A 26,890-nucleotide genomic window follows, 5' to 3' on the forward strand; every position below is an offset into this window, starting at 1 on the left:
GCCCCGAGACTGGTTTCTTATGGGGTTGGTTACTGAGCCACATTGACATGGTGTGGTGCCTCTCCTCTGTCCTTTCTCCTCTAGGAGCTGGAACCTTGATGGCTGTTGGGAAGAAAAGAGGCTGCACATGTAGCTGTACCTGCTCTGCCCCCCCCCCACTCCTACTTCCTTTGTGCTCTCCTCACAGTACCTCACAACCCTGCTTACCAGATAATGCTACTTTATTTCTATACTGTCCAGGGTGAAGACCCTTATTACACGGAGAATGGTGGAGGCCAGGGCTATAGCTCAGGACCTGGGGCCTCCCCTGAGACTCAGGGAAAGGCCAATGTGACCCGAGGGGCTCAGGAGAACGGGACCGGCCAGGCCACTTCCAGAAACGGCCATTCAGCAAGACAACATGTGGTGGCTGACACAGAACTGTGATTTGGTTGGGTGGGCAACTGGGTGGTATGCAGGAAAGTGGCATCTCTTGTCTCTGACTTCATGCTGCCTTCAGCTCATGTCCGGCCTTCTCCTATTACATACACTTCTGAAACTGTTCCTGGGACTCTTCACCTTGGGGAAGGCAGATAAACTGCCTTCTGCACATTCAACTTCCTGAATCCAATCTCTGACCTTTGGGTCAAGTTGTGGTGGGAAGAAGCCTAGGTCTAGAGGAGCTGCCAAAAAAGTTGGTGGCTATGTAGCACTTGCCCTGGACCCATTTCTCCTCTCTCGCCTCTTCACGGGAACTCTCCGGAAGACTAGCTTTTCTAAGCTACCACTTCTTCCCAGGAAACTTTGCTATTTTTACTGCTTCTTCCCCTACTTTATGGAAACCAAGGTATTCACTGACATGTGCTCCCTTGCAAGGGTACAGCCAGAAAAGTGCTATTTTAAAATACATCCTTAAAAAATGCATCCCTTATAACTTCAAGACACTGTGGATTTAGTCACCAACTTCTATCTTGTTCACCTGTTCCTGAATGTCTGTCTACAGAGGCCAGGACAACTTTCTGTCTGGAGTCTGCTCAATGTTTTAGAGCAACAGCTCAATCTGATCCCTTGGGCCCACACAGAAATCTCATTGGTTCAACCTAGACAGGACAGTGGAATTAGACTTTGAACTGAGCCTCTGTTTTTTGTTTTATTTTATTGCTGGGGTTTGAACCCAGAGCTTCACACAGCTTCTTTAGGCTTCCAAGTAGCTTGAGCTACCAGGCCCAGCTGAGCTAAACCTCCTGACCTGAGCTCTTCAAAGGAATACTCTTGCTCTGAGGCCCTTGGCCTTCTCTAAATTACGTGACTTCCCCCTTCCTCTGACTCCTGGGGGAGCTGTGGCCTCAGTCCCCTGGCAGATTCCTTTCAGTCTGTGCCTTTCCTAGTCCAAACCCCTTCACTATTTTATAACCCTTTGTGATCAGAGGTTCAGAATATCTACAAAGACTATAAGCTTCCTCTCCTGGGGTTAAGGGGAGAACAGGGGTCCTGATTTTAATGATGGCTAGGAACAAAACTTTCCAGAGATGAGAGGATTGGGTGTATTCTCTTCTGAATAAACGTGATGAGTGAAAATGATGTAATTAAATTGATGATGAAATATTTGATGTGGCCCTATAATGCTGACTGTGCTAACTGACCGACTGGTTTCCATATCAGGCTTGGGAAGATTGTATGGCAGTATGGGGGAAGTCAACCAAGGAGAAGACTGCCATAGGAGAGGGACACAGGTACCAGCCAGGGCACCCAGAACTTGTAACTTTATGAAAAGTTCCTTTCCATGTTGAGAGGCAGAGAGGTTGAAAGCTTTCCATAGTAGGGAGAAGGGCAGGCTGAAATGTTCTTTCAAAGGGGTGAGGCATGTTAGGTATTCAGAAACATCTTTCTGAGAAGATAGGCATATAAGCAGCTGCATGCAAAATATACAAATGAGGGGGTAAAGGATTCATATTATCTGAGCATCCTCTAACCCAGCTCATAGCACAACCAGGCAGGACTATGTGAGCTCTATTCTGTATCTGGCTACCAATCCCAGATTACAGCAGCCACATATAAGCACTTGCTCACACCAGATTCTAGGTGATCTGCCCTCATGCCACAAGAAGTGGAAAGGGGCGATGCTGGACTTTCAGAGGCCTCTAGAAACACCCCTAAGTGCATAGGGAGTCAGAGGTTAAACAAAAATGTATTCCTTAAGTCTTATCTTGTCAAAATCAGACACATCTTCAACCTATTTATTTCTAGTTTTTGTCTAACTTTGCTAATGGAAACTTCTCCCTAGGATTAGGGAAACTAAGGGACAAGGCTCGACCTTGCCCAAAATGTGGTGACTGTTTGGGGGATCAGAGAAAGGCAAGATGGTGACTGAACATAAAAGTCTAGTTAGCTTCCATTTGGTAACATGTTTTACAATGAATGACCAGTTAAGGGTCTGGCCCTGGTTAGTGGTGTCTGGAAGTAATAGGTTCAGGGAATAGAGTCTTTGGAAACATTAGAGGGAGGAGAAACAGCACCTGGGCCTCAGGATCATTTTACTCTGAGCTTTTGAGGGTAAAGGCTTAGGGGAAAGGTACGTGTATGTTCTGGGGATAGATGAGTAGTGTCCATGATAGCTTAGAAGCTTACTCTAAAGGCCTCATTTGCTTCCTTAAAACATCCTTTCCCATCCGGCCTAAAAATCATGATGCAGCAATGGCACCACCTGCTGGCCCTGCTGGGCTCCCACTGTTCAGCCTCAGTACTGGTATCTTGTGTTTGCTGGGTTTCTTTCTTGTGTCAGCCTACCCTTAACAATCTAGTCCTGTTTACCACATTATTAACACACACACGCACATGCTCACACGCATAGCAGGGTAACAATGGAAAGGACTTTAACGATACATTTAGTTCCACTCCTTGTGTACAGCAAACCCACACCAAAGATTTAGGAAGGATGCCCTGAGCATGAGGCTTCTTCTCATCTTTGCTTCCCGTGCTTCTGCAGAGGCTTCTGGGTTCTTTTAATTGGGTATCTTGATGCCAGTGGCATGTTTCAGAGTGAGTTTAGAACTACATTTTTGCATCATTTCACCACTGTATACTGTGCAGGACTCAAAAGCCTAGCAGGTCCTGAGCCTAGAACAAAAATCCTGGGAAGATCTGAGGCTCTACATTCATTATGACTGTGCAAATGGACTCTTGCCAGATTTACATATAAACAGATATATGACAGTGTCCTTCAAGTCTGGACAAGTATACTACCCTCTTTTTATCTCTTCTAAACAAATCAAACTTATGTCCCTTTGCCAAGGCATAAGTTCAGGGATAGGCTAACAACATTTTTGCAATAGGATGTTACTCATTTCCTTATAAACCTACTCATAGCCCAAGGGTTTTCTATTGCAATTTAGCCATTCAACAAGTCTTTATCAAGGGCATTGTGTGGCTGCTGCTCTAAAGGCAGGATAAAGCAGGCTTTCAAAGAGCTCTAGAAGAGGAGAAAGACAGCAAAATATTTTAGCTTAGTAAAAATACACAAACATCTTCAGGTAATATTCAGAACTATGATAAGCTTCCTCTTCAATATGTTCCAAGACCCCTTGGTAGAGATGGAAACCTTAGTACTGAGGCCTGCAGACAATCACTGTGATATTTTAAGAGTTGACCTGATAACCATGATGGCTACCAAGGAACAGAACACTATTTGAGGGATTTTATTTACAAGATTGGCATGTAGGCATGTCTATATGGTTTTTCTGAATTGTTGATCATTGTAGGCAGTTCTGTGAAGTATAAGAAAGATAGCAGGATATGAACCTGAGAACAGGGGAGTGGGGAACATTCTCCCACAATCTCTACTCCAGTTTTTGCCTCCAGGTTCCTGTCTTGAGTCCTTGCCCTAATTAGCCTTGATAAGTCAGGTAACCTCTTTTCTCTCCAAGTTGAGTTTGGTCAGTGTTTGATCGTATCAACAGAGACAAAACTAGGACAGCAATGAACATTTCTTTTCATAGCTCGTTGTAGAACTTTTTGTAGGAGCTTCCATAATTTGGCTAGCCATTTTAGACACCACTGGCAAACAAATTGATGAAATTGATTTACATATGACGTTAGTATTCAATAAGCAAAAGACTGTCTGCTTTGTCTTCCCTGAGCATGGCTTACCAAAGATGAACACCACACAATGTAATTCAGGGATAGCAGCACCAGCAGATGAAGTAATCAGGGCAGTCATTCAGCAGAGATGGACTATGGCATTGTAAGGGTCTCAGACACAAAACTATAGACCAACAGTTATTCTAAACTTTAACTCATTGGAATGTCATTGGCCTTGGTGAATCAATTCACTGTCCTCTGAGCTCACACAGAAGGATTTCCTAAGTTACACTTAGTCCATGAATAGAACTGCTTGGACCTGCTTGAGCTGCTTTGTGGTCAACCTATGAGTCTTTGGAGTCAGACAAGCTACAGTTGGATAATCTGATATTAGCTATGTGACCTTGTATTACATTTCAAATCCTCTTCACTCTGTTTCCCCATTTGTGAAAAAAAGGGGAAAATAATATATAAAAAGTTGTTATGCCACAAATGACAGCCCCATGTTTTCAATAGGGTGGGACAGAATCTCAGAAGTAATTAGCTCATTGGTCAAAGAAACCTCTTTAGTAACATTTGTTTAAAGAAAGCAGAAGAGAGACTGGAGAGATGGTTCAGTGGCTAAGAAAGCTCATTGTTCTTGTAGAGAATGGAGGCTCTGCTCCTAATATCCACAACAGATGGCTTACAATGACTTGTAACTCCAGTTCTAGGGGATCTGCTGTCTGCTGCTTTCTGGACTCTGCAGGCATCAGCATAAGACATGGTATATATGAATTCATATAGGTGCACACAAACACATTAAATCTTTAAGAGGATGAGCAGTGAAGATTTTTTTCTGACCTCAGACTGAAAATAGCCTAGAGTGGAGACTTTGTTCAAAAGCTAAATTTCTTTGCATAATAATCTACTGTTTTCAGGAAGATATGGGAGGCACTAGAGACATGGCTGAGAATATTAGAGAGATGGAAACATGGTTGCAGCAGGGCACTTGGTGCAGAACAACTGGGAAGGACATGGGAGCATAAATAGAGGACTTTAAGTGTGGCTGCATTGGTGAACCTGTAAGTATTCTGCTGCATTGTGCCTACTGTCAGTAAAAGTCTTTGTGCCAAATGCCTGTGTTCTGGGGAAGAAGAAGAAAGAAGAAGAGGAGGAGGAGGAAGAGGAGGAGGAGGAGGAGGAAGGGGAAGGGGAGGGAGGGGGAGGGGGAGGGGGAGGCAGCCAGTATCTTCCAGAAGCAATTTGAGGAGCATGAGTTCAGCTGGCCCAGGCATTCCTAAGGGTACATGAATATGTGAGCCCTTGGAGGTCTTGGGAGAACACACAGTTCTCAGATAATTTTGTATGAGGGGCTCAGGCTTTTGAAACAAACAAGCCATGATTTAAGGAGGCTGATAAAAATCAGGTTACATAGGATTAAATGAAAGAATGTACAAGAAGCAATTAGCTCAGAACCTAGACCTTGATTGATAAGCACTCAAGCAAAGGCCCTTATTATTTTGATTTATTATTCATTTCCTCTTATTTTCACCCCTTTGAGCTTCAAGGCTTCATAATCTACTCATAAATTATGTTACTCATTTATTCTACTAGCATCCATCAAATTATCTTCCCATGAAGTGGGTATATTTAATAGCTACTGAGGGCTTAGTATGTACTAAGTACTTGACACAACTTACTTCATTGGATCCTCAGATCAACCTTAGAGAATAACAAATGGATTCCCACTTGTTACATGATTCTTTCTTGAAAAGACTTGAATAAACCTCACTAGATATGAGAGTAAAAAGGAGAGGGGAAAAAAAAAAAGAAAACCCTGCATCTTTATTTCTCGGGGGTCAGAAATGGGATGATGTTATCTTTATCCCGCTGATTAGAGTTGCCGAGCTTCTTGGAACAAATTTTATCTTCAAAATTAGGCTATCTAATTTCTTCTTGTTTCATCTTTGTATATGACTACTTAACAATCCAAGACCAACAGCAACCAACAACCAACCAACAACCCACAACTCCCACCCCTTAGGGCGCTAGCATTTATATACCCTCTGAAAAGTTCCCAGAATTCCAAATGTCACACAATTGCAGAAACTATCTGCAGCTGGCAAAATCACACACACATGAGAGCACAAGGCAAATCAAAGTCAGCTGCACACGGGATTAAATGAAGAACATAATATTTCTGTGTTTTTCAAAGAAACCAAAATTCCAAAATTCTCACTACATAAGGGTAGCTGAATTTTCAGTTCCTACAAATAGTGTGAAAACCTGTGACATCAGGGTCCTAGCACATCTGTCAAAGCTGCCTGTCAGCTGATTTCATTCTTTCATATTGCCTGAGCACACTACAGCAAGGAGAAAGAGAAAGAAAGAAGATGTGATAGCTTTAAGTTGCCAATAGTTAGAAGTTGACTACTTTACCCTAATGCAGCACGACAGCAATGAATAAATTAATCACTGAAGGGTGGGGAATGACTTTCCTATAATCAGTTATTAAAGGCTTGTATCCCTAATTACTCTATTAGTTAGAACTTTTCTCTCCCTTCCACATATTATCAGCTTGACAGAGCAGAGAAAACCTAGCCTTCAGGGCAGAAAATAGGAGAAAAAAGATGCAGCAGATACAAACACCTGTGCTTCTGTATGTTTTAAAGCACAGTTCTTAGTGCCTGGGGCAAATCCACCTGCTACAAGGAAAGGAAGATTTATCAAAAACCAAAGGGCTGTTGTCTTTGTTGAACAGAAAAGGGGAAAAATGTTTTAATCTTTAAAGAAAAAAATCTACTATAATGATATAATACTATAATCACAAGAAGACCTGTGAAGGGCAGTTCCACTGGAAAAAATATATATACACACACACAATTACGTATGCAAATTGATCCCTGTGGTGGCAGTGAGGGCTCCTCACTACCCACCCCACTGTTTTGAGTTCCCAAATGAAATACACACACACACACACATACACACACACACACACTCAGCCTTTATATTTTGACGTGCCTGAAATAGCTCAATGGCTGGTTTACCTCCTAACCTCTACGTGGCTAATCCACCTCCCTCCAATATTCCCAAGATTACTAAAATCTGTATTTCATCTTTGCTGCCCCAGAACCAGTCTGGCAGCCCTCTTGGGGCCACACTGGCTCCTAATGGTGGCTAAGCTCTCTGCCCTGCACCTTCTCAGGCCAGCTTCTCCTCTCCTCCACCTTCTCCCAGCTTCGGGGGAACTTTCCTTCTCTCTCCTTTGATCCATTGCCCTGGAATCCTAAATGTTCCATGTCTCTCTTCCCTGCCCAGCCATTGGCTGCCGGCAACTTTATTTACCAATCAAAACCAACTAAGGGCATGGTCCCTCAGTGTCATAATACAAGCAGCATTAGACCAAACCTCACTACAGATGTGTGTGTGTGTGTGTGTGAGAGAGAGAGAGAGAGAGAGAGAGAGATCTTACTAACACAATTTCTGTCCTGCATATTTATAGTAACTTTGATGATTTCATTGATGTTTTCAAAGTTGTTTCTATCATTCTTTCCCAGTTGTCTCTGGGAATTCCCAAAAAGAAGCTTCAAATGAGCCCTGATACCAACTATAGTCAATCATGAAAACTACTTTGCTCTTCTTTTCTTCTTCTTCTGTTGCGTCCAACTCAACCAGCAAGGAAAATGCAACCACCGGTTCTTCTTAATGCACTTTACTCAGGCAGCTTCTCTCTTCAAATCCCCCGCACCTCGGGGTACAAGCGATTTTTATCCACTCAAGCCACAACCATGCCTCAACCAATCACCACAAGTCACATCACCTCACCAGGCAGGCTTGCTCAGCCAATCAGGGATTAAGGGTGAGCCATCCACCAAATATGGGCTTGTTTACTGCCTGGCACAGATTTCTGTCTGGGCTGGCCAGGGAGTCAGGAATGGCTTCCCACAATTCCCCCTTTTATATTCTTTTGAAGCAAGCTCCTTGGGTGAAGATAGAGGTCTGATCCCCAGTGTGCAGAAATAGGGGCCATGTACAGGATTGACTCTTAGGCTCAGGTTGTTACCCAGAGCAATCCTGACTTGCTCCCGTGCCGTTTTTTCTTGGGGGAAGGACACTAGGACACTCAACCTTCATGCAATCAGACATACCTCCCAGAGATTGTCAAACAGCTTCCAGACTAACCTCTGTGCAGTGCTTAGCCTTACAACCCTGCAGAGTGATGGCTTCATTGTTCATTCTTCATGGCAACAAGCCAAATCTGAGGTGACTGCCCTGCTTCCACTGTGACAAAAGCTTGCACCACCATGGCGGCAGTGCGGACCTGGGCATTCTGCAACCGACACATACACCATACACACAACATGCATGCCAAAACAAGGGCCACAGCGAGGGCACCTATCCCAGCCCATTCTTTCCCGATGCCAAGCCAGGATCCACTCAGGTAGAATTCACAGTGACAATCGCCGAGTGAAGCTCATTCATCTTGACATCAAAATTTGCAGTCCAATTTAAACACCGACAGTATCCCCCATCTGGGTTCCGCACCCATCAGGGGCAGACACATGCTCATCACCAGCAAGATCAGCTTCTTCATTTTGACAGCGTCGCACTAGCTGCTCCGGAACCCACACTGGCTCTGCGCGATTCTGTGGAAACATGCAAACAGACCCTCTCGCCCAGGCCAATACGGGATCCAGACCATTCCATGATCCTGTAACCACATCCTTCCATTTAGCATACCCCAGTTTACTGGGGCTGGTATTAGCATGTAATTCAGCAGCAGAGCGACCTTCCTTATCCAATTGCAAAAAATTTAAGGTAAAAGAGCTAAGGAGAGTCTTATCTTTGGGGTATGGCCATAGCCTATTCCCCCTTTTTGTTTTATTAATAATTCTTTTAAAGTTCTTTGTGCTCGTTCAATGATTCCTTGGCCTTGAGGATTATATGGCAGGTCATGTTTAACTTGTACTTTCATCTGTTGACAAAAAGACACCAGGGTTTTGGCAGTATATGCAGGACCATTGTCTGTTTTAAGTTGTTGGGGCTTACCCCAAGCTGCCCAGGCCTCCAAACAATGCTGTATAACATTGGAGGCCTTTTCCCCTGCCATGGGAGATGCATAAACTATTCCTGAACATGTATCAATGGATACATGAACGTATTTCAATTTGCCAAATTCTGAAAAATGTGTCACATCCATCTGCCATACCTGTAGAGGGAGCAATCCTCTAGGATTCACTCCATAAGAAGGTGGGTGTTGAAACTCAAGGTGACGTCCACAGGTAGTGACTTCATCCCGAGCTTGTGCTCTAGAGATTCCAAATTTTCTCTGCAGAGTTTTAGCATTAACATGAAATTTAGAATGAAATTGTGAGGCTAACTCCATAGGGGATGCTAAAAATATGAACTCCATACGAGTACAATTATCCACAATATCATTTCCCCTACTTAAGGGTACTGGAAGCCCACTATGGGCACGGACATGTCCAATATATAATGGTTGGTGTCTTTCCCACAGCAACTTCTGTAATTGTAAGGCCAAGGCTTAGATGGTACTACGAGCTTTTATTTGGCCAGCCACTTTTAGGGATAAAACTAAATTAACTACATATTGTGAATCTGAAATTAGATTAAAAGGAAAATCACAGTCCTTAATGATCTCAATAACTATTTGTAATTCCACCATCTGTGGAGTACAGGGATAATACTGCCTGACCACAGGATCTTTCCCCCCTACCATATATACTCCACATCCGGTTTTTGATCCATCAGTAAACACGTTAACTGCATCCTTAATGGGTGTTTTCCTCACCACTTGAGGGAAAATGACTGAATGATCCTTAAAAAAGGTCATTAACGGATGTTTGGGATAATGATTATCAAATGGGCCCTCATTAATACAGGCTAAAATAGCCCACTCATCAATATTGGCTGTTAGGACCTTTTGCTGATACCCATCATAAGGGATTACAATGGAGCTGGGTTTTATACCAAAAAATTGTAAACAATGCTGAATTCCCAACAAGGCTAAAGAAGCCACTGTTGTAGGGTAATGATCTAATGTCCTCTCAGCGGATATTTTGGAATGGATCCATAACAATGGGCCTTCTTGTCACAATAATCCTGTGGGTTGCATCTCAGTAGGTAATATTATCAAAATGATGGGTAACCCTTCTCTACAATGCTGAAGCTGGGCTTTAATCAATTCTTCTTCCACTAGGGCAAGGGCCTTTCTAGCCTCAGGTGTTAATTCCCTTTTGGAACTTAACTCTGAGTCTCCTTCTAAAATTTGAAACAGAGGTTTTAATTTAACATTTGGGATCTTCAAATAGGGCCGAATCCAATTGATATCGCCTAATAATTTCTGAAAATCATTTAAAGTATGCAAGGAATCAACCCTCAATTGTATCTTTTGAGGCCAAACGGCCGTAGGAGCGAACCTTGCTCCTAAATAGGACACTATTTTTAACAAATCCCTACCCCATAAGGTAATGGGTAGCTCAAACACATATGGTTGAAACATTCCCATCATGCCCTTCCTTATCTTTCCAAGGGAGCATCCTGGCACTTATGTCTGGGCTCTTTGCATAGCCCAGGTCTTGTAATATTTGTTCTGACTCCTGAATCGACCATCCTTTTGGCCAGTCCTTAAACCAAAAGGCAGTAAGAAAAATTACCCAAATGGCTAGAAAAAGAAAGTAATCCATAGACTGTCCCTATTACCCTCTTACTTTCATTACCCTCTTACTTCCACTTTCTCGTCTCCAGACCCGGAGAGCTTTATTGTCTCTTACCGAGAGCCTTATTGTCTCTTTACCGAGAGCCTTATTATCTCTTTACCATATGGTGAGTTACTTACCGTACTTATCCTGTTGACAGACCCTGACTGCAGAAAGTTCTGAACCTCTTCGGTGGGGGAGTCGGGTCCCGGGTTTCAGCACCACTTGTTGCGTCCAACTCAACCAGCAAGGAAAATGCAACTTCTTAATGCAGTTAAAACTGTTCTTCTTAATGTAGTTTACTCAGGCAGCTTCTCTCTTCAAATCCCCCGCGCCTCGGGGTACAAGCGTTTTTATCCACTCAAGCCACAACCATGCCTCAACCAATCACCACAAGTCACATCACCTCACCAGGCAGGCTTGCTCAGCCAATCAGGGATTAAGGGCGAGCCATCCACCAAATATGGGCTTGTTTACTGCCTGGCACAGATTTCTATCTGGGCTGGCCAGGGAGTCAGGAATGGCTTCCCACATTCTTTTTCTTTCTTTTTCTTTTTCTTTTTCTTTTTCTTTTTCTTTTTCTTTTTCTTTTTCTTTTTCTTTTTCTTTTCCTCTTTCTTTTTCTTCTTCTTCTTCTTCTTCTTCTTCTTCTTCTTCTTCTTCTTCTTCTTCTTCTTCTTCTTCTCCTCCTCCTCCTCCTCCTCCTCCTCCTCCTCCTCCTCCTCCTCCTCCTCGTCCCCCTTCTTCTTCTTCTCCTTCTTCTTCTGTCTTGGTACTCACTGGTTGTGGCTTCCTACCCACTAAGGTCTTGAAAAAGCATCTTATCAAATTTCTTCTATGGGAGAGTATGGTAATACATGCCCCAAAGCCTAATAGTTTGGAGGCTGAGGCAGGAGGACTACAAGTTTGGGGCCAAACTGGGATACATAGAGATAACCTGAGTTTATATGAAAAAAAATGCTTTTGGCATAACATATTTTTGTGGCTTCAGGCAACAGCCATCAATGTAGCTGACATTACCTGATATAACTCATAAGTCACTGTTAGACAGTCCCAAAACCCCTGAGCCTTAAAGCTGTTTCCATCTCTACGAAAGAGATAGTAGGAGAGAACCACTGCCTTCGTACTCCTTCTGTGCTTTTCAAGTTCCTAAGCACCATCTATCCTTTGCTGAGTTACTAAACAGACATCTGATGAACATGAAAATCATCTGACACAGGGTGGGATGTTGGAGCAGGTGTTTCCAACATCTGTTTTATCATCTTGCTTAACTCTCATAACAGCTATGTGCTGGAATATTATCAATCCCATTTTGCAGAATGGAAAAATTGAGGCTTGGAGAGGTAAATTTGGCCAGACATCTACAATTCAAAACAAAACATTTAGTAAGAGTTTGATAACTGTTTGGTAATGAGCAGAATTGTAAATATGGAGTAAATAGACTCCAGCTTCTGGTAATCTTGGAGCCTGAATGGGTCCAGTGACATACAAAGATGAAGTTATCCTTTAGAGTACAAAAAGGGACGAAGATTTGAATATATAGAATTAGCCTCAAGGTCACTGAGTCTTTAGTCCATTTCTTCCTATTCTGATTAACTTTTCCCAAACTGCCTTTTACACCAGTTCTGTGTTTCCCTGTCTGTGACATGTGTGTCTTAACATTGCTCTCTCCTCTGGAGCTGGAATGAAGGAGCAGATGGGGTGGTTGGCGGTGGTAGAGAATACCTAGACTTGGAACCCATCCTCAAGTTTCTGTTGCCTGGTGACTAGCTAGGTAACCTACGACAAATCGTGTTCCATTGCTCTACTTCAGTTTCCTAAAATGCAAATTGAAAAATGTCAGCTGACAAGTGAAAATGTTACCGTGAGGATCAAGTGAAGTGATATTACATAACTAATACATAGATGGAGAGTATTTTCAAATTATAAAGTACCACCACATACATCTAAAAGCAATACTGAGTGCTATCATCCCTTTTTCAGTTAAGAAAATTGAAGAGTCAGATTAAAAATCATTTGAAAACAGTAAGCAATTCTAGTATTTAAAATGTATCCTTCTGCCAGGTGTCAAACACTTGTATTCTTAGCACTCTGAAGACTGAGACAGGAGGATTATGAGTTTGAAGTCTGCTTTGCCTATATAACAAGACATTATATCAAAAGACAAAAACAAGTAAACAGAATTAATCAGAACAACAACAACAACAACAACAACAAAAGCCTGGTCTTGAAGATGGCCTAGTCGGCCATCACTGGAAAGAGAGGCCCCTTGGTATTGCAAACTTTATACGCCCCGATACAGGGGAATGCCAGGGCCAAGAAGCAGGAGTGGGTGGGTAGGGGAACAGGGCGGAGGGAAGGTATAGGGAACTTTCAGGATAGCATTTGAAATGTATATAAAGAAAATATCTAATAAATAATAATAATAAAGCCTGCTCTTACCACATTTCAGAGTACTACTATATTTGCCCCAGAGTCTCTTAAAGGGTATGTGTGTTATAGTCTACCTTTTACTTAATAGTAATGTGCATTCTTCTATCCAATATCAGGTATTGTTCTTGTCCTAGAGAATCTTAGTGCAGAGGTCTCACTATGGCAGGGAAAGCAGATGCCACAGAAGCAAACAGCAGTATTGATTAGCAGCAGCTAATGTCATAAAAGAGAATGGACTCAGAACAGAGAAGCAAGAGAACACAAAAGGGATAGCTGAAGTTGAGTAGGATGTAGCAGGGAGAGTGTTCACTACTGAATGGAAAGGCTACTGTTTTAAAGCATGCAATGAAAGAAAAGTGTACTCGTGCATGAGTGTGCATGTGTACATGTGAAGATACAATTAAGGACAGATCGTTGAGGACTAATGAGCCTGGTGAAGGGGTTTAGCACTGTTTTAGGGTTTCAGTTGCTGTGAAGAGACACCATGACCACAGCAACTCTTACAAAAGAAAACAGTTAATTGGGGGTGGCTTACAGTTCAGAGGTTTAGTCCATTATTATCATGGTGGGAAGCAAGGCATCTTGCAAGCAGACATGGTGCTGAAGTAGTTGAGAGTTGTACATCTAAATCTGTAGGCAGCAGGGAAAAGACTGTGAGCCACTAGGCCTAGTTTTGAGCTTCTGAGACCTTGAAGCTCATCCACTAGTAACACACTTCCTCCACCAAAGTCATACCTACTTCAACAAGGCCAGACCTTTTAGTAGTGTTATTCCCTGTGAGGCTATGGAGGGCATTTTCTTTCAAACCACTACAGGATCTCACATAGTTTTAAGTACAAGAGTGATTGATATTTTTTGAAATTGTTCAGCCTGGAATGTTTGTTGTCTTTTGTCTGAACTATAATAGAAAACCATTGGCTGGATAGATTACACAACGGGTGCCTGTTTCTTATATTCCCAGAAGCTGAGGAGCCCAAGATCAAGGTGGCTGGGAAGTTTGCCTCTGGTGAAGGTCAACCTCTATTTTTACAGTTGTTTATCTTGTCTTCTTGGTGCTTTTTTTCAAGTGGCAGAATGCAGTAAGAATGAGGAAGTTCCCAGGTGCATTCTTTTATTTATTTATTTATTTTTAGATATGTAACCTAGGTTGTTCAGAAACTCATGATGTTCCTGCTGTGACTCTAAAGTACTGAGATTGCATTTGTGTGCAGCTTGTACCCTGCAAATGCCCCTTCTTTAAAGACATCGATTCCATTCACAGGAGCTTCACTTTTATGGCCTAACTACATCCCAAAGGTTTTAACTCCAAATACTGTTACATTGGCCCTCTAGATTTGAAAATAATTTTTAAGAGGACACACATACAAGCCACAGCAGATGTGGGTTTGGGTCTGAGCCTGGTGAGGCTGAAAGCAGGAAGTGTAGGTGGGCTGGAGACAAATATGGAAATTCAGAAAAGAAATAATGGTCCTGATGAGGAGAATAGAGAGGAAGAGGACCTCTGAGATTTGATTTTAAAAGAAGAGTATAGATATGATGTACTGTAGAGTTGCTTCCTTACTGAAACATGTTCTCCTGGAGGCAATCTTCTTAAGATTCAGGAAGCAAACTAAATTTACAAGGGTTCAAAGTCTCAAGAAGCTCCTGAAATTTACAAGCTACAGGTCCCTCCCTAAGGTTATATAAGCAGTAATAACAATAGCTGGGGAGAGAAGATGTCTGTAAATAGGGCAGGAAGTTCCACAGTTGCAGATTTGATGAGTTGTCACTCATGGTGAGAGTGGGCTTTTCAGGTGATGCAGCTACCTTCAGTCATCCATGTTCCTAGAAGGCACCCCAATACATTCACTGGTTCACTGAGCTAAACTTGAGTAGAACTGTTTTGTTGGCTGTCATAGGTTGGTTTGTATATATCTCCCAGGGAAAATCATAGAACATGATGATCAACTTGTAGGAAGTGAAAAATACCTGATGGCATTGTGGTTTCTTCTATCAAGTGCAATGATGGGTAGGGGATGGCGCTCCTTATTGGACTCATGGACACTAGTGGTAGAACATTTGATGCTTTACAGATGCATTCTGCATGAACTCGTATCCTAGCTCCCTCTAACAAACAATGAATCGAGGCTGCTTCTGTCCAGAAGAGAAGGAAATGAGATTAACTTCACCACCTTGAGGACTTTGTTTTCCAGCCACGGGAGAATATATATTGGTGTTGGAGCAACCAGAGTATAGTTTCCTCTGGGTATCTCCCTGGGCTTTTTATTCCCCTGAACTCCTTCACTTGGAATATTTAAAACTGTGGAAAAATAAAGTAACCATGTAAATTACCTTAGTTGCAGAAGGAAAACACTGATTTTTGTTTGTTTGTTTGGTTGGTTTGGTTTTTTGAGACAGGGTTTCTCTGTATAGCCCTGGCTGTCCTGGAACTCACTCTGTAGACCAGGCTGGCCTCGAACTCGGAAATCCACCAGCCTCTGCCTCCCGAGTGCTGGGATTAAAGGCGTTCGACACCCGGCTCCAAAACACTGATCTTAAAAGACTTTACAATCAACTGCAGAAATAGCAACAGGTGCATGTATATCTAACAGTGGTTAAATAGCAGAATGAATGCGATGCTGGAAAATCATAAAGGAGCAAGAGGCTCATGTGTTAGCCTTTAAAGAGGGGGTGGAGACCCTTTATCTTCCTCTAGTCCTTTCCATCTTATTTTTCAAGACAGAATCTTTCACTAAATCTTGAGTTCAGGTTTCTGCTAAACTGGCCAGCAACCAGCCCGCTCCACTCCCCATCATTGGGATTACAAAAAGGTTTGGTTGGTTGGTTGGTTGGTTGGTTGGTTGGTTGGTTTTGTTTTTAGTCAGAAACATAGGCCCGGAGACTGTTGAAGATGTCCCAAAAGGACAGCAAGGTGGCAGATTCAGAAACTGCCAACTGGTTTGCCTGACATGGACACCTACAGAGGTCTGAAGTTGGTGGTTATGGTAATCTGAGAAGTTTCAAAATGCCCCGAATACAAATCTCTGCTTCTGTGTGGGTGTGCATTTTTCTGGAAAGAGAGAGGGTTGACAGCTCTTCTCCAATTATCTAAAGGGTCTAAGTCAGAGAACTCTCAAGAAAACATCTCCTGAGCAAGAACTTACAGGTTGACAGAAGCATAATCTGGGAATCTCACCACACAGGCCCTTGGTTCCCTGAGCTCGACCCACATCTCTTACCCTTTACTTTATAAGAGGCGTGGCGAGAGAGAAACTTTGGAAGAACAGGGCAGAGGAACCAGGACCAGTGAGGATCTGGACAGCTCTGAAGAAGCACTCAGGCTAAGGCGGGCCTGTTTGCGGTGAAACTGAAGTTGGCTAGGTCCTCTGCCGCAGTTCAGACAGAAGGGCGGCGGCGACCGCGTTCCCAGAAGTCTCAACGCCGAACTTGGCCGCAGGGTGGCGCGGCGCGGACGCGGAGCGTGGGAAGAGCGGGCGGAGCTCTCGAAGCGGAGTCCGCAGTGTTGCGCCTCCGCGGGTCGCCGCGCATTGGGGCCGCGATTGCTGTGCAGCGTCGGAAGCCGGCGGCCTCAGGTAGGAGCTGCGGCACGGGATAAGCCCGGTCGGCCGCGCATGACCTCTCCTTGCCGGATCCGGCCGCGCCTACCCCTCCACTGCTGCCTCACAGGCGGGCGGGCGCGGATCGCGGCCTGGGCGGCGCAGGCCTGAGGGGCCGCAGACCGGGGCGCAAGAACCTGAACGGTGCCCCGTGACTCGGCTTCCCAGTAGGCGGCGAGCGTGGTACTGCAACAGGGGTGCGGCGACTTGGAGAAGCTTCGTGGAAGGGAAGCAGAGACAGGTGGTTGAGGGGCAAGGACCGGCGCAGTGCATTCGAGACGTAGAAGCTTGCTCCTTCTAGCTCTTCAGAGGATCGGAGGTGCGTGAGGAAAGGCGTAGCTTGGGACACGCAGGTGCAGCCAGAGGGGATGCCACCGGGCAGGTTCTCTGCGGTCCCACACCCTCCCATTAATAACGTGGGTGTGGTAGTGGTGATGGGAGACTTGAATGGAGCTCTGAACTGGCCATCAGGGCCCCTGACCCGCCTGCGTAGCCACTAGCCACAAACGCCTGCGCCGCCAAGTTGGGGGAGGAGCAAGCCCTCGGGGTAGCTGCTCTGGCAACCTAGGCAGCAGCAGAGATGGAGCAGCATAGGTCGGAGTTGTTGACAGCTCTACGTGCTACAGTTAAAGTTCCTAGGTGGTGGGTTAGCTTTCCTTTAGGAAAAATGGGGCTATGGGGAAACAGGGTGAATTTACTCTGGACCCTTTCCTAGTTAGCATTTGCCAAATATGGTCCACTTCCCCCGCCCTGCTCCCCTCCCCCTTTTAGCGTAATTTGTTTTTTAGAGACAGCAAATGGCAGAGCAGAGGACAGCTGTCACAGCCAAACCTGTTGCTGCTGCATCATTTGTTGTGTCAGGATAGAGGGGTCTCTAGACCTTACCCCTCCCTTTCCCAGACTCCTGGATGCCCTCCTGCCAGGTCGTATAGAGTCTGCTGTTAGCCAGGTGGTGTTGGTGTTGTGGCCTCCATCTGCCACCCAAAAGGGGAAGAAGAATGCAAGAGCCAGGGAAGTCTTTCTGTCTTCTGGGGTGGAAGGAGCAGGTATAGACAGGGCTGAGGCAGTAAGAGCCTGGGTTTCTTTGGCACTGGTGGCAAGAGGATTGTATGCCAGCCCCTTGGGCTGGTTTCCACTCCTGGCCTGTCAGTGGCATTGGATAACTGCATTGGTGCTAATGGTGCCACCATGTTATGCAACACTTATATAATCTCCCATGGTGATAGCTCTGTCTCTGTTCTGAGGTCACACTGATAGGGTGCCCATCTCCATGTAGGAGAAAGGATCTGTGGAAGTTTTTGGATAGAGCTATTCTCCCAGCTCATCCCCAGACAGGCTCCTTCTGATCCTGGAACAGGAGGGTTTGACCAAGCAGGTTCTCAGTGTACCCCAGGAGTCTAGTAGTAAGAAAGGTGCTGACTGGGCAGTCTTCTCCATTTCATCCTGCCTAGTGAGTTGTTTGGTTAAGTGGATGCCATTCTCCCCGGCATGGCAGGTGGATATGGTGGAATGACTCCAAGATGTGGAACATATCCATACATTGTGCTTGATAATAAGGATTAGTTCTGACCTTGAGGTTTTGAGCAGCAGACTAGAACAGTGATGCTGGCATTACAAGGCATTTGAAGCAGGCCTAGGGGACAAGAGGTAGCCAGGGAAGGGTGTACAGGGAAGTGGATCAGACAGCAAAGATAAACATGGTGTTCTTTTACTGTACTCTCCACTGGGCTGTCCCTGGTTACCAGGGCAACAGAAGCAGTGGTGAAAATCATGCTTTCCTTTCAGTGGAAAAATCTGGCTCCTCCTCCTCCTGCTCTTTCAAGTGCTGCCAACCTTACCCATTGGGAGGATGGTGTCCCTAGGGATCAAAGACTCCAGCGTCCCCCCTTTATGCCCTTCATTGTCCATTTTTTATAATATCCCCCTTTCCTGTGTCCTCTTGCTTCCCTAAAGCTCTACAGTTGGCAGCTGTGTGGGAGTTGAATACACGGGGGGGGGGGGGGGGGGTAGGATGGGGGAGGGGAGGGCATGGACGTCATCACAGGGCAGGGCTAGCCAGGCGTGGGCAGAGATATGATGCAGCAATGACAGGAACATGGAGAGGGTCAGGAATTGATCAGCTCCTTGAGAGGTTGTTTTCAGGATGGTAGACAGGTGGAAAGGGGAAAGTGAGATGGCAGAGGGCCTCTGGGTTCAGGTTTGTGAGAAGTAGCAACTTGCCTCATAATTAAAGCCAGGGTTCATTCATTGAGCAATTATTTTGCACCCCTAAATTAGGTGAGGTTCTGGAATCTTGGAAGCCACAGAGGTAGCAGTGAGCCTTGACCTTGAAGAGGTTTGTATGCACGGGCGGAGGACGACTTTATGGATTAAGATTCTGCATTATTATATGCCTGGGAAAGGCTGGGAAAGGTGGTACAGACAGAAGACAGGCAAGATACAAAACTGTGGGAGTTAGAGTGAAGCCTGTGGAAATGGAAGGGAGAGGCAAGTCAGACGGCCATTTTGGTTTGGGCACAGAACATGGGGAAGGAAGGTGCTAAAATTTTGAGCCATAATGGTTAGTAGAAATAAGAAAGTTAGTATTCAAACTTGTTCAAGGGAGACTCATTTGATTTCTTTTTCGGCATCTTTAGAATGAAGTTGGAATATCAAGTGTAGAAACATTTATAATCTATACAGAGTTTGACATGGAAGTTAGTTCTGGGAAGAGGTTCTAGGACGAGCTTTAAGGTACATGTGTATGCCTTGTTCTTGTTTATTATCCCAAGACCCCTTTAGACTCTGTCAAACATCTACATTTTCTACCAGACCTATCTATTTTTAAAATGAAGGTATTTGTTTACATGTTTTTTCTTTTTAGTAGCCATGTTGGAGTACCTGAAAAATTGACACATGCATATGCATGCCTTCCCATATTGCATTACTTGGTCATACTGTTTACTTAGAGCAGTAGTTCTCAACCTGTGGGTCACAACCCCTTTGGGGATAGAACAACCTTTTAACTGGGGTCACCTGAGACTATGGTAAAACACAGATAGATATTTGCATTATGATGCATAACAGTAGCAAAATTACAATTAAGAAATAGCAATGAAGTAATATTATGATTGCAGGTCATCACAACTTGAGGAACTGGATTAAAGGATCAAAGCATTAGGAAAGTAGAGGCCCAAAAAGTGTTATGGGTTCTTGCCTCTGCCAGTGTGCTGTTGACATGCTTGTCTTCTATCTATCACTTGCAGAGTAGAAGCACAGAGTCAGTGAACCTTGCCAGCTACACCATTCTAGATGCACTGCTTTCCTTTCCAGGTCTTAGCATCTAATATAAGGAATCTAGTTTTTCTGTCTTTGAAGCCCTCCAAAATGATGTGTACAGCCATTTACATTTTTGCTCAAGTTTCTGATTCAAGCTAGGTTTTTAGAGTAAACAGTCTGGGTCTTTTTCAGTGCTTTGTACAGCAAGTAGCAGAAATGGAGGCCGGGATCTCACAGTAGTGGTATATAGGTACATGGTGGCCTCTGTTCCTCTTTGAAACATAAAATGCTAAAAAAGCAGGCCCCCGTGAACAAAACTATGACCTATAGAACAGGTGCCCATTCTTGTACTTTATTGGGTATTAGAAACGTCTGTTGCTTATGTATTACCACAGTGACATGGTTAAGTAGTTGCAACAGCCATAGACCTGCAAGCTTGAAATATTTAAGCTGTCTCACCTTTTAAGACATTTAAGATAAAAATTTGCCAGCTGGGCTTTGGTGACCCAGGGTTTGAATCCCAGCACTTGGAAGTCAGAGCCAGGTGGATACCTGTGAGTTCAAGGCTAGCCTGATCTACAGAGCAAATTCCAAGACAGAGAGGGATAGGGAGAGGGACAGGGAGAAGGGTATTGCTGGGACTGGTTCAGACATCAAAGGTCTTGAAGATTGTGTGTATTTACAGCAACTTCATGAGAGAAAAAATAGATAGAATTATTCGGTACTGGGAAACTTCTTTTTTTCTAATACCTTTTTCTGGATACTGGAAGGTGTCTTGCCCTATCTTAGGGCCTAGAGTCTATCTATATAGTTCCTAAGCAGAGCTGGGTTGTGGCCCTGATTTTAAGTTGTTGTTCCTGCTTCTCAGGTTTGTGCAGAGAAGCAAGAATGACCCAAACCCAATCTTAGGACCGAAGAAGGGAGACTAATTGGTTCTTTAGTATCCTCCAGAATATATTCTGGTAGTTTTGTTTTGCCCTTTGTCCCCAAGTATGCCAGTCTAGATATTATCTACAAGTTGCCTCTGTATCTTGTCTGATCATGGTGTCCATCCACACTTTTAAGACAAGTCCTAGGTTTGGAATTGTAGGAGGAGTTGTCTGGGACTGGAATCAACCACTAGGCTGATTCTTGTACTTCATCTTCCTAGAGCCCTGATTTCTAACCCTTGTTGACATAGTCCTCAGCCTGGTGTCTTAAATCACTCCCATCCTCTGACTGGGGATGGGAGTGACTTAAGATTTGTTGCAGTGAGCTAGCAGCAGCACCACAGCTGGAGAAGTTTGGTGTAGGGCTGGGTAGGAATTGAAAGATGTCAGTGGCAAGAGGAAACCACATGCTCAGATGAGTAGGGATGAGAAGGGTAGGTTTTTCCCCATTACAGTGGAGTGGGCGGGTTGGGGGGGGAGTGAGAAAGGAGAAGGTGTCAGTAGAAAGAGGGTACAAAGAGTCCAGAAGAACAAAGATAGTAGCTAACAACTCCCAGAGCTGCTTTTGGCTGATTATGATAAGACTGGCTCCAGGAACTTCATCTTCCCCTCCTTTAAAAGACCTTATCAAACACCTCTACTCTCTTTCATTTGTAGAGTTAGGATAACCCTATACTATAGAGGTTTAAATACTGTTGAGACAAACACACTGAGTTGAGTTATTTCTTTTATCATCTGGATATTCATTAAGGATCTTTGTTGGGCAGTGTATGAAGTTCTGAGGAAACAAGAAAATAAAGCACTTATGGTCTGGTCTAGAGGTTCATCGACAGTTGAACCAATTTTTATACCATTTGTGGTATATTTTATGGCTTAAAGGATGCCCTCATCTGTCATGTTTGTTTCTGTCACCTTTGTCCTGGATTCAGAATTTGGCACACAATAGGCATCCAGATAATTAATTGGCTGACCCATCCTTATTTGGTTTTCCTTGGAGATATGAAGAAAATAGCTGAATAGGTAAACAGAGAGGAACTCAGCAGCAAGAGTGGCATGTTTGGGAAAAGTTAATATTCTAGTATACTCTGGTGATGTGATGGTATTTAAGGAAAAGGATAGAGAATGGGCATGAGAGAATCCAGGGTCAGTGGACCTATGAGGATGGTGGGTCAGAGGCTTAGCATCATCAGTTACTGCAGAGGACTGGAGTAAGAAGGCAAAACTAGTGTGGCAAGGAAAGGGCCTGGAGAGGAGAGGAGAAGCTAATGTGAGGTATCAGAGGACCGGGATGAAAGTAGATATGAAGCCTGTGATTCCTTCATTCCAGGCTTTGGTGGCACAGGTAAAGTAAACACAGGAAGGCAAAGCACTTCCAGGCTGGTCACCTTGTGAATGAGCTGGCAGGGACGGAGGAAAGACAGCTCTGTTCTGCAGGCCTCCATTGATAAACTGCCAGTGTATGTCCCAAGATACTACTCAATGATTTTTCTCTAGTGGGGCAAATGCATAGCAGCATATGGCTGCTCTCTGTAAGTATTTACAGTATTTGTTTTACCATATACAAAGGTAGAGTTAATGTCATAAATCTGTGTGTTTCTGTTGCCCAGTGTTTCCACAGGCAGTCAGAATATGGTCTAGAAATTCTCATTTAAATCTCCACGTTTTCCTTTCCTCCTTTCCTGGAGTTAAAGCACATCTTAAGGATGGTAGCATTTGTATACAAACTCTAGTATATATCTTCACCTTTTTTTAAAAGAATATAACATGTTTGTTGCACCTTAAATAAACAAAGATATCCCTAAAAAAAATGACCTGTTTTATAGTAGGTATTTAAATTTTCCTGATGGTTTCATTTAAAAACAAATAAAATCCTGTTGTTTTAGGTCATACTATGAACAGGACCCATGTTTCATTTAGTTAATAACTGTGAATATCTTGTTAATAAAGAATCTGCTTTGTAGTTCTGCATTTTAGCTTTGCTTAGTTGCTTACCTTTACACCCACCCAACTGTCAGAGTAGCTTTCCTGAGCTTCGTTCACACACTGCAATTCTTACTGTGCTTATGGTTTCTTGGCTATTCATTATTTCCTTCAGTAACCCTTTCTCCCTCCCTTCTGTTTCCCTTCTCTCTTCTTTCTCTTTCCCTTCTTTTCTTTCAGGAGAAGATCTTGCTTTGTAGCCCTGGCTTGCTTGGAACCTACTACATAGACTAGATTGGCTATCTAGTGCTGAAATCATAGGTATGTGACAGCAAGCCCAGCTAGTAACTACTCGAGGCCTTCTCTATGCCAGACATTGTGCCAGACTTTGGACAGACACCTGTGTAGAGATGGTCAGAGCCTGACCATCATGGATGCTACATTTTAAACTGAGAACTACTGTCAGCTTTCTTTGTGTACCACATGCCTATGACTGGCACTTTGGTGCTGCCAAATCTGCCATGTTTTCGGGCCTGGTATGCTTGGACTCATGCCATCATTTCCTGTGACTGATGAAGCCTGGTACAGTTTCCATCGCTTGCAAACTTTGCATAGCCCTGTAACTTGCCTTTTAGAGTGGCACTGGTTTGCTATTGTGTTTAACATTCTGGCCTAAGTGTATGTAGCCCTGATCGTTAAAGTGGTGAGGTTATTTGACTAATGGATTGACAGAGAGACTAAATGAAAACATTTAAAAGCTCTTCCCATTGGTAAAGGTCTTGGCAAGTGCCCAGTGGTACAGGTATATTTATTAGAGCAACTTGGATAGCTCCATGACTTTGCTGGCTGTGGGTTGGGATAGGCTCTTGCTTCTTCTACCAGCTGGTCAGGTGACAGTCCATGTTCTCTGTGAACTGCTCTGTGTGGAAGCTGTACATTGATAAGCATCTACGCTGCTGTGGGAACCTAATCTGCCAATACAGTTCAGGCTCATATAATTTATATTTCCCTATATAAATAGTTTCTTGTGATTCTTAGATATTATTAGTTTTTGTTTGTTTGTTTTTGCAATTTCAGGTTAAGTCCAGCTATATTGTAGGATTGGAATATCTATACAGTTTTAGTACTTTTTAGTAAAACTATGTTCTCAGATGTAAAAAAAAACAATATACTTTTAGCATTTATATGTTCTCTATTATATACTTAGGATATAATATTTTAAATTTAGCATGATTCATAACTCTAGTCATGGTTAAGAATTTGATTTTTTTTTTTTTTTTTTTTTTTTGGTTTTTCGAGACAGGATTTCTCTGTGTAGCCCTGGCTGTCCTGGAACTCACTTTGTAGACCAGACTGGCCTCGAACTCAGAAATCCGCCTGCCTCTGCCTCCCAAGTGCTGGGATTAAAGGCGTGCACCACCACTGCCCAGCTAGAATTTGATTTTTTAATTAAACAATATTTTGTATATCAGTTAAACTCTTGAGTATCTTCCTGTGTTGTATACAGCATTTTGGTATTATTAATACATAGTAAATACAACATTGAAAGTTGTCAGTGGCTACGATGTGTGATACTTTTTCTCTTCCTCTGTTTGCTATTCACAGTTCTGTCATAGACAGTCCCTGCCTGCTGAGCACCCTTCCCTCTCACACATGGGTTCATGATGATACCCAGCCCTGATCTGTTCACGTCACTGGTGTTTCTCCTTTTGAAACATTTACATTGGCTGCTGTTTTGTTATTTTAAAGAAGCCCCAGATTTTGCCTTTCAGGCTTCCTCATTCATGCTCATGTTTTCATGTCCACCTGGAATCCCACCACTCCTGACACTTCTCCCAGTGGTCACTCTGGCTTTGATCACACCTCATTGGGTGGCTCCTTAGCAGTGTTGGACATAGTTGGTCCTGTCCTTTACCTGGAGGCTATTTTCATCTTATTTCTAGGGCATCTGTTTCTGGTCTCTTATTGCCTTCACTGGCAACACATTTTCAGTTTTCTCTCCCTGGGATTCTTCCTCTTTATCTTTTCCATCCTCACTTTTCCACATCATATCTTTAAATGCCTTACTTACAAATTAAATCTCCAGTTCATTTCAGAGTAGTCACAGATGGGAAATAGCAATGACCATGCATTTTTTTTTCCTGAATTTGCTTGATGAGTTTTATTTTATTACTTTCACTGTAATTTTATTTATGTTATAACTTTTCCCTAGTAAGAAGTAAAACCTTGGGTAGTGATACTTCCCAATTTTTGTCTCTAATACAGGCTTCCTCGTGAGTTGTAGACCCATATATGAGTCTGCTGGTTTAACATCTCAGTATTGATATTAATACGTTTACCATTGAACATATCCCAGTCTAAACTGACTTTTTTACTCAGTTTTCCCATCACAATAATGGGAATGCTAACCTTTTCGGTGTTTATTAGAATACTAGATGTTGTATATCACTTTCCTCATTCTTGTGGTCTTTATCCCACTCGTGTGCTAATCCTGATTCCATCTGTAAAGTACCTCCCAAATCTGACCTGTCAGAACTGCTTTTCCTGCCAGCACCCTGGCCAAATTGCTGTCATCTCTGCTTCTCTGTCCCTCATAGGCTAGAGTCCTCACAGCAGCCAGAATCTTCCAATGAAAAAGAAGTCTTACTATATCCTGATGTACTCAACCCCAAGTGGTAGCTTTTCATCTCATTCAATAAATACTGTGGTCCTCAATGAGACCCCCAGGATGGTGTAGCTTATATCATTACTGTAGAATAAATAGAGTTACAATGTGAGAAACACTAGAGAATAACACAGGTAATTTTAAAACCTCTGGCAAAGGAAAAAGAGCTGTTGAAAATTAATTGTGGTCATGTATTTTATTTAAGCTAGTATGCCAAAAGTGTTTTTATTTTTTAAGTGGGTTTCATTGTTCTTGTTTAATTTACTATTTGTGCTGAGTCATAGCATATCTCCAGTGGAGGCTAGTGGCTCCCGTGTGTTCATCAGGACTGTAGGACCCATTTCCTGTGCTGCTGCATCTCTGTCCTCTTTGCTCTTGTTTCACTACACTTTATGCCATCATCATTGGCCGCCTTCGTGTTAGGGCCTTTTCATTTCTAGTTCTCTTGTCTGGAATCTTCTTCCCACATAGCTTGTGTGTTTTTTTTTTTTTTTTCCTTTTTTCCTATGGGTCTTATCTTCTCTGGGGCCTTCTCATAGCTCAGCATTCTCTAGCATTCTCTGTACCCCTTTCCACGGGATTTTTCTCTATCATCATTAATATAATAAATATTTCTGGGGTGGTTTGAATAAGAATGGCCCCCACAGGCTCATGTATTTGAATGCTTAGTAGTCATCAGGAAATTGTAGTACTTGGGAGGGATTAGGAAATGTCCCAGTGTTGAATTAGGTGTGACCTTGTTTGAGGAAGTGTATCACTGAGCAGGGGCTCTGGGGTTTCAAAGCCCAAGACAGGCCCAGTGTCTCTTCCTGTTGTCTGTAGATCTAGATGTAGAACTTTTAGCACCATGAGAGAACTTCTAACCCTATGTCTCCCTACATGCTGCCATGCTTCCTGACATAATGAGAGTGGGCTGAATCTCTGAAACTATAAGCAAGCCCCAATTAGATCCTTTCCTTTATACCATGGTCATGGTGTCTCTGTACAACAGTAAAACACCGACTAAGACAGTTTACATCAGTGTCTTTTCTCTCTCTGTTTACTGGAACAGGAGTTACAGGAGCAGTGATCTTTGTCAGTTTTGTCCCTTGCTCTGTTTCAGAGCAGAGACAGCAACTACCATGTAAAAGCTGTTTGTTGAATAATTAAATTGAATAAATGATTAAGAATGTTTATTAATAAGAATAGTTCAAATGAGTATACTCTTGCACATTATGTGACAGTTGCCACATAAATTTAAGCATTGTATCCATGCCCATAAACATATTAGGTAATAGTTTGGTTTGACTTATTATTTTCAGCAAAAACATTAAAAAGACATTCTAGTATTTT

The 26,890-nt window shown here is 43.2% G+C and overlaps 1 protein-coding gene and 1 long non-coding RNA gene across 3 annotated transcripts in view; one reads left to right on the top strand and one right to left on the bottom strand.

Moving 5' to 3' along the window:
- The window catches only part of Cd34 (CD34 antigen), a 22,472-nt gene extending 20,875 nt beyond the window's left edge, over positions 1-1,597 (top strand). The window contains exon 8 of one of the 2 annotated variants that reach the window (NM_001111059.1): positions 85-1,597. In NM_001111059.1, coding sequence (NP_001104529.1) covers positions 85-99 — 15 coding nt within the window. In that variant the 3' untranslated portion in view covers positions 100-1,597. The remainder of the gene's footprint in view (positions 1-84) is intronic. The other variant, NM_133654.3, reaches the window with a different exon arrangement.
- Gm16897 (predicted gene, 16897) overlaps positions 1-17,264 on the bottom strand; it is a 21,201-nt gene extending 3,937 nt beyond the window's left edge. The window contains exons 1-2 of the long non-coding RNA NR_033564.1: positions 16,409-17,264; positions 15,159-15,323 (exon numbers count right to left, since the gene is read on the bottom strand). This is a non-coding gene — a long non-coding RNA (predicted gene, 16897). The remainder of the gene's footprint in view (positions 1-15,158; positions 15,324-16,408) is intronic.
- Positions 17,265-26,890: the final 9,626 nt, after the last annotated feature.

This window comes from Mus musculus, chromosome 1 (assembly GCF_000001635.26).
Source record: "Mus musculus strain C57BL/6J chromosome 1, GRCm38.p6 C57BL/6J".
Taxonomy (NCBI): Eukaryota; Metazoa; Chordata; class Mammalia; order Rodentia; family Muridae; genus Mus; species Mus musculus.